Here is an 11,478-nt window from a genome sequence, read left to right on the forward strand (position 1 = left end):
AGAAGACTCCATCTACGGCCATCATCATTCTTCATCAATGAACTACATGGAATATATTTGACAGCGGAGAAAGAGAACTTGAGAGACCTCAGGACTTGCGAGAGTTGGATGCCGCCAAGGGTGAGGGAGTTAATGGTAGAGGAAGGACATGAGGCCTGTGCCGCCCAGCAGTAGAACGGTGACAGCACCTAAACCCATTGGGGCTTGATTGGCGTACAAGAGGGAAGTTTCAAGCTTGATGGAGTCCGGGAGGCGAGAGTGGCACCACCAATTGCGTCAAGAGAGGAGTGGTGACGGTAAGGCGATCATCGGAGGCAGTGTCCTGCTCTAGTGCAGCGAAAACGGTGGCCGAATCCGTGGATGATTTCTTCATAATCCAAAGACTCGTAATATAAATCAAGTTAAACAAGCAAGCCGCAAACATAATGGTGAAGATAAATAGTATCAGCGAGGCGCAGAGAGATGTTAAATTATGAATTATAACACAATAAAATTATAGATGAGTAATTAGGACCTTGATAGATTTAAATTATTTGCTTTATTTAATCTACGTTCAGTTTTTCCAAAAGGCTATTTTGGCAAACACAATTTGAAGTAATAACTTGATAATTAAACCAAACATTAAGAACTGAAATGATAAAATTGAAATTGGAAGGTCAAATCAATTAAAAAAAGACCCAACTGAATCCAAAAAATGGAGTAGAAATCAAAACTCAAACTTCCTAATATATAACATTCCAACAAACACATGACAATTCATTTTGATTTTGTCACGTAGAACAGATGACCAATAAGTTAGGCCCACAATGGCAACGAATACTTGAGATATTCAGCAAATTACGTGTAGGTTTGCCAACACCGCCTGAGACAGAAGCTCTTGAGACCAGTTCCAGGGTTAAAACTCAAGGGATAACACACCATCAGAGTGATTCATAGCTCCAAATTATGACCACACGAACATGATTCATAAACAGACACAGCTTAACAATAAAACATGACCCTCTTCACATTCTCTTTAAGAGCAGGAAGAGGCCTGACCGCAGCACTAGCACCTGGTGAGCGAGTGCTACGTCCTACACCTGGTCCACGTCCAGCAGCAGCACTCATTGACTCGCTGTCTGACGTGGCAGGTTCCATATAAAATCGAGCTCGGAAAGCAGCCAAGTGTGCATAGTATGCAGGAGGGACTGCAGTGTGTAAAAAAAAAAAAAAAATCATTAGAATTAACCAACCTATAATGAGCACTATACATGGAACCATCAACTATTTCAATGTGTTCTTGTTTAAAAGAGACCACTCACCGATTGAAACAGATCGCGTGCATCTTGCATAACTGCAGAAAGTGTTGGATAAAAAATCCACAGTTAACAACTGAATAACTTTGAAGTTGCAAGTAAAATTAAAGATTATATAGATGTCGAGGCGAGCCAAAGCTGCAAATCAACAAAATATTGAAGAAAGTACAAAATATTGAAGAAAGTACAAGATCAAAGCTTACGTGTAGCAGAGGTTGTTAGTCAGTGTCTGAAGTGCATCAGCAGTAAAATTGTTTTCATCCCATAACACGTGGTAATGGGCAGGTCGGCTTGTACCCTGTGGCAATTCAAAGTTTGAACATTAAATAATTCTACAACAGGTCATAAAATAACATTATCAAAGGACAAGACATAAAAAAGTCACCTGTATCCCAGCATGGCTACAAAGGTAGAAGTCAAACTCAGTTGGATGACAAATTTTGGAGTCTACAACCGTACCTGCCAGGTTTCCAGGTGTCAGTTCAGTGTCAGACAAAGGAAATTAGACTACACAGTGAAGTATATTACTCCAGAATGTAAAACCCACCAGGCAATATATTCCCACTACGGTCAACCGAATTCCTATCATGATGGTTGTTTGCAAACAGCCTAGTGTGGTGGCGCTTTTGGACCACGACAAAAGTGACAGGAGGCTGATAGTTAGGTTCTAATGATGCACACGCCTGACAGGTAAGAATCAGAAAACATGAATTAGTAAGATGATCGGAGAGAATTCTCATGACAAGAAAAAATAAATAAATACCTTGCGAATAGCATCAAGCTCAAAAAGTAAAACTTGATAAAACTGCCCTTCACTCACACCATCCCTGCAAATAAAACAATCATCAGATAAAAAACGAATCAAAAGAAGCACCATCACTCATGACTAATCTTTTAAAAACATGAAAGCAACATACCTGTAAAATATGATGCGTTGTGGCTTCTGCCCTGTGGCTCTTCGAAAAGATATGAGAAGCTCCCTTCAAAGAATCAAACAATAAACATATTAAACACTAGAGAATATATATTAAAATTGCAATCTGAAATTAATGAAATTTCATATAGAGAAACAAAGAATGGGGAGCCAACACATGCAAAAATGCACAGGGTCAGAGCTTACTTGATCATTCCACCGGTTACTGTCCCCCTTGCTGGATCTTGCCATTGTTTGAAAAGGTCTTGGATGAGCTCCTGCCTATGTGCTTGAGCACAGACCAAACCAGAATACTTGGTAATTTCAGGCCAATCTTGAGAAGCCACAACCTAACATTTAACCAAGGTGATGTTAGTTAAAGTGCAAAATCAGCTGAAGACTAGGCTGATCCCACTCAAAGATAAATTCAACATACAGCTGCTATCGATGGACTAGAATCCTCCCCAGGGTGTGGATGAGTAACATCAGCTCCAAATATAATTGTGGGTCGGTCACTAACTAATGGTATGCGTCTTGAAAGTGCATCAACAAGCACTGTGTTCCTTCCACCAACCTTCACATTGATTTTTAAAGCAACATTTGCAAGATACTGCTTGTTCATTTTAAAGACATGTTTTGTCAAACAGCACTGGGAAACAACCCCAAGATCCGTTTCACAAATACGTTTCAGATCACCTGCATAACATGTCATGAATCCACAACTCCGCTTGACATACAAAACACAAGTTGCAAAACAGAGTGGAAACATTATTACCATAAAGAGAGCCATTATTATCAGGCAAAATAACAATAAGCAGATCAAGCTCCTTGTTCTTCAGTTTTGCCTTGGCATCATGATAGCGGGATTTCAGAACCTTATCAACATGGTCATGGCGGGCACTGACCACAGGCAGTACTGGCTCTGGATTAAATGCCTGGATGCATTCAATAATAGACAAATTATTCCGAGCAAAGATGTGTGAAAGATTGAAAAGCAAAGATAAATATAACAGGAAACTTCCTTACCATGCCAGATATATAACACATCTGTGCAAGTTCATAACAAAAGCCACTAGCCACACTGTCTTGAACGTTTCTTGAAAAATTTATGCAGATCCAGTTGTTAACAGTCCCCCCATTGACCATTTTCTGAAATACAATAAGTCATACACGTTGCACATAGAGAAAAGTTACTTTACATCTCCAGTATCAAGGACAATATCATAACCATCCATTAGTATTAATAAACACAGGAGGAGCAATATAAATTGATCATAAGCATGTGCAGTCACCTGACACCCAAAAATCCCTCCTACTCCCCCCGGAGGAAAGTAAAATCACCTCCCCCCTCCCACCAACAGCAACCCCCACCATCAGCAGAAATATATTTAAAAAAAAGAAACAAATCCAAAGATGACAACTGAAGAGCTGTATAGAACATCAAGGCATAGCAAACCGATTAAATTACCTTATTCATCATATTCCATTGGCCAACTTGAGGAAGGCAGTCCTTTTCTCTTCCGGTATCGTGATACTTCAGCTGTAGAAAGTGAAACCATGTTTTCATTAAAAGGAATAAAAATCACGATTGCATGGCAATGATAATTGGTAAGTAGTAATATAAAAAAGAAATACCCAAGGTGCAGGAAGAATGCGAGCTTCAACTTGTGCAAGTTTCTCACTGATTTTGATTCCAAACTCTCTAGCATAAGGATCTTCATGGTAAGCATTATGATGAACCGTCTGAACACAAACAACACAGAATGTATTGGAAAGGGCATAAATAGTAACCACTTATCTTCAAACAACAGCATGCATTTACCAGTGCAACGTGGAAAAGAAATGTACTCCAAATGTATTCTGTATTCTTATTACCAGTACCCTAAAATTAAGCTTAATCAAAGACACAATCCCTATACACCTCAGCATTAAGAATTCAGCAGATCATGGAGATGCAAAGCAGACATCAAAAGTTCACATAGCTGAATTGAGCCAATAGTTAAATCAGTGATCCAACAGCCACATCAGACCAGCAGCCAATCTGACTTCAACAACTATAATACAAACTAGGGACCTACCAGGGGTCCACATTTTAAAACCGATGGGCAAACACGAGATCCAATTTGAATGTCATAGTGAACATAATCCCCAAAATGACTCGCATCACCCAACAAAAGATACAATACTTGAAATAAATAAATAAAAAGACATACTTGCATGATATCTCGCTCCCTCTCAACAGGTCGCTGACAGGTGACTTTAAGCAAAGCAGTAATCTGCCTCTCATTCAACCTCTTTGAGTACCTTTGACCTTCTACAATCTTGCAAACCTATATCCGGGGCAAACAATTAGCATGCGCTCAGCAAGATACTTAAAGTACAAGTTCACAATTCACTGTTTACCTCCATTGGTAAATAGTTCGGTCTATTAGTATTTCCCACTTGTAAGCAAGGCCACTGTGTGTGTTGAATGACAAATCCGTATGTCTCATAAAAGTACTCCACAACAGATTTTACAGTCCCCCTCTCATCAACAGGGAATCTACAATCATTGACAACCAAAAACAAAAAGAACATCAACAGGAGATTCTCTAAAATTTGAGCAAGCACATACGCACATGAAATAGCACTATTACTTACGTCAGCTCTCTAGTTGCCTGTGATGTCAAGCCAGAGATGCGATATTTTCTTCTCATGTTTCCCCGGTGTGTTACTTCAACTTTGACACCACGAAGTGCTTTTTTGATCTATAATTCAGAAAATTTGAACAACAAATGCCAATTTCTCATCATGCATGCTATAAAAATGTATCCAAGAGTATTACTACACCCAAAAAAAACCCTTGCCAGGATAAAGTCATAGAAGAGGAATGATTGAAGATTCAATAGTACCACCGTACTATATAATTATATAAAGATAATTAACAGGAGGGACATGTATGAAACCAAACCTTTACACGATCAGCATCAGATAATGGTCGGGTGGTGACATCCCTGTTCAGCAGCTGAGTTACAAAATCAATTACTGGCAATGGTTCAATAAATGCTGTTGATGACATATCTGCAAATCCGCAAAATAGCATTAAGTTTTTTACTTTTCCTTCCATATGACTTGCCAGAAAACTTCCAAGCATCTTCTTTGAAATAGTATAGAATGCCTTCGTAATTATAATATATTAAGTCAAACCAATTAATAATAAAATCAACAAATTTAGTGTTGTTACGATCAATTAAACAATTTTCATGTCAACAAAAAAATAATCAAAAAGAATATAAAGACAAAGAATGGATTAACTTAAAGTAATATAAATACAACACAACATTAACGCCAGGAAATACTAGCATTACATAACATACCAATGTTAAGTGATAATCCCATCTGAGTTGGACGAATGCTTTGGTAAAACCCACGCCAGCTCTCCAAACCCTCACCTAATGGTTGCCTCCTACCTATATCAGGTGAATAGAAAGATCTTCCAACAGGACAATACCTACACTACCAAAATCTAGTTAACAAAACAAAAATCCTGATATACAACAGGACACTCAAAAGATCAAAATGTACAGAAACCAGGAAGACAACCATGTCCAGTACCTAGTGGTCGGTAGTTCACGCAGAACAATGTCAAGAACCTGAAGGGCTTCCTGGGGTGCATCTGTTTGTCTTCCTTGCAAAAACATTCCTAAGTGGTGAAGGTCAGCTCGGGCAGCAAATTTGATCACAACTTTGAAATCCCTCACTCTCCTGTATATAAATGCAAAGCAGCAAAAAAAAATTATAATATAAACAATGAAGTAAAAAACATTAGGAACGACTCGGTAATAAACATTAGTAAACCTTTGAACTCCTGCTCCTGCTCCTTCCTCTTCATCAATGAGGGTGATTCTAAACTCATTCGAAACAAAAGGAAGAGGACCAGCAGTGTACAGGCTCTTGCGACCATCATATGCAGGTAGTCTCATGCCAAGATGAGACTCACGGTACAGCCTAACAAGCTGCTCCATAACGGCACGGTTTACACCTCTTGATGGCACTTCTGGAGTAATGGTTACCTGCTCCCATTAAGAGCAGCATATCAGAAGCTGAAAAAGAAAAGCATAAGAAATTTATGCCAAACAAAAGAAAGCCGAACTTACATCATATTGGTGAAGATCTTTGTTAGGTAACTCAGCAAAGAAGTGGTTAGCTTTCACTATACACTTTGTGCCAGAGCTACCCTTTCCAGGCCGAAGGGGAAACCTCACTGATTTACTTGAGGCTGGTGGGCCAGAAGAAGCTTCTGGATGAATGGTTAACTGCTTAGTTTGCTGTTCCAACTGTGACATCTCAGAAGGTTGTGAAACAGAACTGGCCTCAGATATCGCATACTGAGGCGTCACCCCAGCTTGATATGAAGCTGGGGTTGCTTGGTGCAGCTCGGGAACATCTGGTCGGGATGGGACACCATATGAAGGTCCTCCACCGTGTCCACTTACACCAGCACCACCCCGACCACCACTAAATCCGCCACGACCTCCCTGTTGAAAAGATCCTCCCCTCCCCCTGCCTTGATAATCAGGGGGGCCACTGTACTGCTGTTGGGGTAACCCACGACCACGTCCTCCACCATAGCCTCCTCGCCCTCCTTGAGGATACCAGCCTCTACCTCCTTGGGGTCCTCCAGCAGACTGTTGCGGGACTTGAGGACTCCTTTCAGGAGGGCGTTGATGGCCTCTTCCACTTCCCCCGCTCTCATGACTCTCGGAGCTTTCACCTCCACTGGGACCTTCAGTTCTCTTCTTTCTCACCATGATGAAGACTGTTGGCAGAAAAAATAATCAAGAACTTCTAGAACCACCAGGAGACAAATACACAACTAAAGTTCAAATACACCCAAAAAAAAAATCAGTGTTCTCATTTCTCACGTCCAAATACTTAAACTTAAACAATAAGATATTAAATTCATTTGAGGGACACAAAAGAAAAAGAATCAGTAAAGACATTGACTCTCAAGACACATTGCAAACAAAAGTAGCAGCAGCCATTCTTGAAAAACACCCCAATAGAAATACCGGTCACTAAGATTGAAATATGCAAGAAAAAATTACTCAGCAGCCAACCATCCAAAAAGCAAACAGCACGTACATCCTCGATAAACCAGCATTTACCTAAATGATAAAAATTTAAAATAGATCGAATACAAAAACTCCTAGCAAAGAAACTTCTCCACGAACAAACTGCAGAACCAAAAAAAATAGAAGTCACTGAAAACACGTCCACAAAATCCTAACACCTTAACCCCAGGTGCAGAAAAGGGAAAAGTTAAGTAAAAACTCAATAACCAAAAACCTAACATAGATCGGATACCGAAACACTTAAAACCACATCAAGTAGAGTCCAGAGCAGTAGATCTGCACCGGCAACACCAAAAGACACAACAATAACTCGACCTCACTCAGATAAGTCAAACAATCAACATACCACCTTCAAACAGTAAAAACCATGACCACAATGAAGTCCTAAACCATCGGAAGCTAACCAACAACGGAACCCTAAAAATCCAGTACGCTTTACCAGTAAAACCTGCTTCTTCTAAAGGGAAAGCGGTGATCGTTCGGCGTCAAAGACCCTGAAAAAACTGTCAGTGCATTAGATTAGAGTATATCAGAGTAAAATCCTGAGAACGCCGAAATCGCGCTACAACCGCGCACCTCTCACTCCACTTCGCTTTCCAGCAAAACAGAGAGAAACCGTAGGTGGAAGCAACTTGAAGGCTCACTAAGTTATCCTTCTTATAAAAACTCCAGGGTAGGTCTTTGAAAATGACCACTCTGTCCCTACATGCCTGCTCTCGGAGACGTGGGACCCGCCAAAGGTTGAGCCCCGGCACTCCCACATGGATGATGATGTGGTCACTTGGAGGATTTTGAATGGCTTGCATTCCCACGTGGACAGTGACGTGGATTGCCGAGACATTGGGTTTTGATGGGGCCCACTAAGTTTGTCGGGGACAGCGAGGGGGCGAGCCGCATGATTGGCCCACGACGGGTCATGAATTCTCGATCATGCCACACAAGCCGACGGGGTTGGAGTTCCTGTCACGCGCTTGGATGGAGCAAGATATGATACTCGCTTCACTTACGGGACAAGTGTCTATTAGCTTTGCTGCAACCGCGAGTTTCAAACGCTTCGTGTGTCCTGATGGGTTGGGATCCAACGTTCTTTATGAAAGAGGTCAAATGATTTAATCATTGACAAGCAATATTTAATGGAAATCATTAACGTTATTGTTATTGATAAAAAATTGTTGACTGTTACTCTTGAGAACCAAAATACAAACTTTTTTCCAACTAATTTTAATCTAAAATATAAGTAATTTATTTTTTATTTTATCAAAAAATATATGAGTAACTTTTTTTAATTAATTTTAATTTAAAATAATATATATTTTTATGAGAATAAAATTTTTATTAATGTACAAATTATTGTTGAAAGCCGTTTGTATTTTGAAATGGAGAAGTAACTTCCATTAACAATTACTGACTATTAAATAATTATTTTATTATTAACTTTATTTTAATTTAATTTTAAATTTGAAATTTAAAGTAAAGACGTTTTTTTGGTAACGTAAATTGAAGAAGCTTTGGAATTAAAGTTTATTTTGGGAATATATATATACACGCATGTTGTTTGTTAAATTTTTATTATGTTTAATTAAATTATGTTATGAATGCAGCTATTTTTTTAAATGCCCGCTTTCCATGTTCCTTGACATTTATTAGATATTATTAGCATACCGTTTGAGACTTCTGAACTATTCATCATTATTATTTCATAACTATTGCGATGAGACCTTTAAATTATACACTGACTTATTATTTACTCCCTCTATTTTAATTTATAAAAAATTTTTAGATAAAATTTTACACACTAATAAATCTCATTAAATACACTTAATAACTTGGTCCTTCTTAAATAAAAATATAAACTTTAAAAACTATCTATTATTTGATATACTGAAGAGAAAAAACACAAAAATTAATTATAAAAAGAGAAGGGATAATATTAAAATTAGTACATTTAATAAAATTTTAATCTACTAAAAATACCTTATATTTTAGGATGGAGAAACTCTTTTAAAAGTGCCCTAAAATTTGAAACAAAGGGAGTAAGACATTTTTTATAAAATATTATAATTATAATATAATTATAAAATATAGGATATTTTGAAGTTTGAAGAGATATCTCTTTCATTTTTCGATTTTAAAAAATTGTTCAAGTAATATATGTGTATGTGTGCAACATCATATTTTACCAGGGCTCCCATAAATAAGTAAGGTAACATATATAATAAAATAATAAAAATGAATAAAAAAGATATTGAAAAATGAAAATAGAAAAATATTTTACAAGAAAAAAAATAAATAAATGAACAAAATGTTAAAATATTTTTGATATAAAGATAATAATAATGAGACGAATATAATCAAATCATTTCACAATTGCAATATAGCAACATATGATAATTTCAAAATATAACAATCAGAATGTAATAATATGTAAGATATCAATTAATATATACTCCCTCTATTTAAAAATATAAGATATTTTTTGAAAAATTGTATGTTTAAAAATGTAAGACATTTTTAATCTTTCAAGGTATGATCATTATCTTTTTTTTAAAAGTGCCGTTATTGATAGTGATTTTATATTTATTATAAGTGTTTAATAGGATAAATATAAAAAGATAGGGTTAGTTTAAAAATAGGTAACTACTTTATTGGGAGTGAGATTTAATTAAAAACACCTTACATTTTTTAATGAAAGGAATAATATATTTTGACCCATGCATATTTTACTTGTTCATAAGTATTGCAAAAATTTATTTGACATTTTTTTTGAATATTTGTAAGAATTTTTTATCATTTGAAGGTTAAGTATAAAATAAAAAATGAAAATTTTAAAATAATTTACTTTTATATACTTGTGATATATTACTCTATGTAGATCTAAATTTAAATATAAATTTATTCTATTTTATAATTTGTTTTACTCAGATATATTAAAGATATAAAATTATTTTTAATTTTATTTTATGGAAAATTTGTTATTTTGTGTGAGTTAAGATGTGAAATAATAAAAATTATTCATCAAATTATACACATATTTTTTATAATTTATGTAAATTAAGTTTGTATTTTCATTGGAATAAAATATTTTTTATTTATTATCTAAATTTATATTTTATAATACATTTAATTATCTTATCATATACAAAATACAGGCAATAAATGATAAGAAGAGTTCCTACCTTACCAAAACTATTAGGTATTATATTATTTTTTTATGAATCCATTCACAAATATTTTTTTATTATGGGTCCAGTACCTTTTTTTATGGCTCTCACATGAGATTTTAGTTTGCAAAAATTATTGTTCGAATAAAATATATGGTAATGTTCATTCAACTATAGGTGAACAGTAACCACATGCACTATACATATGTGTGTGTGTATATATATATAATATCTAATATTAATATAATAATATGGGAACTATGGGGACTTGAAGATCTCAAAATATTATAATAAGGAAATAACAATAGAGAAGATTACAATTAATGTTTAACCTTTAAATAATAATTAAGATATGAAGATAACAAAAGATGTATAAAAATATGATAAGACTGAGTTTGTTAGATAAACTTAGGAATGAGGTCTATATAAGAAAAAATAAAGGTAAAGTAAAGAGAAGGCAAGAAAAGAGGAGATGATAAATATCTAAGTTGACTAAGATTTATAGAACATATCATGGCTAAGAATCTTGATATCATAAATGAATCTTGTACTCCAAGTCAACCTTTTTTATCTTATGTAGTTTTTTTAAAATTTATTTTACTTATTAAAATGTCTCACTCAGCACTGCATTTAATACATCATCACAAACTTAATGGTGTTAGTAAACATGTCAACAATCTTAACACTATTTATGCGATGTTAACGTCCCTCTAAAACTATAAGGACTAAACGTTATAAATGAAGAAAAGTAAAAGAATTTAGAATGTTCGAAAAAATGCAAGTACCGATAATAAAACTCAAACAAAGTAACAAAAAGTATTTTTTTTTCTTATTTTAAATTTTAATTTTAAAAATCTTAAAATCCTTCACATATCATAACTTATCTGCCTATGTTAACCTCATCTTGCATGCTATATACATTTAATAACATTTTAAATTTTAAACTTTTATATTTTAAATAACATTTTTTCCTTTTCACATCCTTGCACGGGCCA

At 35.4% G+C, this 11,478-nt stretch overlaps 1 protein-coding gene across 3 annotated transcripts; it reads right to left on the reverse strand.

The window, feature by feature from the left end:
• Positions 1-621: 621 nt before the first annotated feature.
• LOC129320563 (protein argonaute 1-like) lies at positions 622-7,972 on the reverse strand. 3 transcript variants are annotated; one of them, XM_054966093.1, is made up of 23 exons: positions 7,899-7,972; positions 7,762-7,825; positions 6,345-7,006; positions 6,046-6,260; positions 5,803-5,952; positions 5,565-5,698; positions 5,159-5,268; positions 4,849-4,955; positions 4,612-4,750; positions 4,422-4,538; positions 3,844-3,951; positions 3,677-3,748; positions 3,235-3,357; positions 2,984-3,143; positions 2,645-2,904; positions 2,416-2,558; positions 2,213-2,275; positions 2,059-2,122; positions 1,843-1,978; positions 1,681-1,754; positions 1,499-1,593; positions 1,302-1,333; positions 622-1,187 (listed from the first exon to the last, which is right to left on the reverse strand). In XM_054966093.1, the coding sequence occupies exons 3-23, from the start codon at positions 6,996-6,998 to the stop codon at positions 982-984; spliced, it is 3,162 nt and encodes a 1,053-aa protein (XP_054822068.1). In that variant the 5' UTR covers positions 6,999-7,006; positions 7,762-7,825; positions 7,899-7,972; the 3' UTR covers positions 622-981. The 3 variants fall into 3 exon arrangements, with proteins under 3 accessions (XP_054822068.1, XP_054822060.1, XP_054822055.1); XM_054966085.1 differs by having other exon boundaries at positions 7,762-7,816; positions 7,899-7,964; XM_054966080.1 differs by having other exon boundaries at positions 7,762-7,903.
• Between the last annotated feature and the right edge of the window lie 3,506 nt (positions 7,973-11,478).

This window comes from Prosopis cineraria, unplaced genomic scaffold (assembly GCF_029017545.1).
Source record: "Prosopis cineraria cultivar Desert tree isolate PC_DT_omini unplaced genomic scaffold, ASM2901754v1 PC1, whole genome shotgun sequence".
NCBI lineage: Eukaryota > Viridiplantae > Streptophyta > Magnoliopsida > Fabales > Fabaceae > Prosopis > Prosopis cineraria.

What these genes read in the sequence shown, in the direction of transcription:
- LOC129320563 (XM_054966093.1), bottom strand. Translation starts at nt 6,998, where the DNA reads ATGGTGAGAAAGAAGAGAACTGAAGGTCCCAGTGGAGGTGAAAGCTCC. An exon ending in CTGATGCTGATCGTGTAAAG is followed by an intron (nt 4,956 to 5,158) that starts GTTTGGTTTCAT and finishes TCTGAATTATAG; the next exon opens with ATCAAAAAAGCACTTCGTGG. An exon ending in ACTAACAACCTCTGCTACAC is followed by an intron (nt 1,334 to 1,498) that starts GTAAGCTTTGAT and finishes CACTTTCTGCAG; the next exon opens with TTATGCAAGATGCACGCGAT.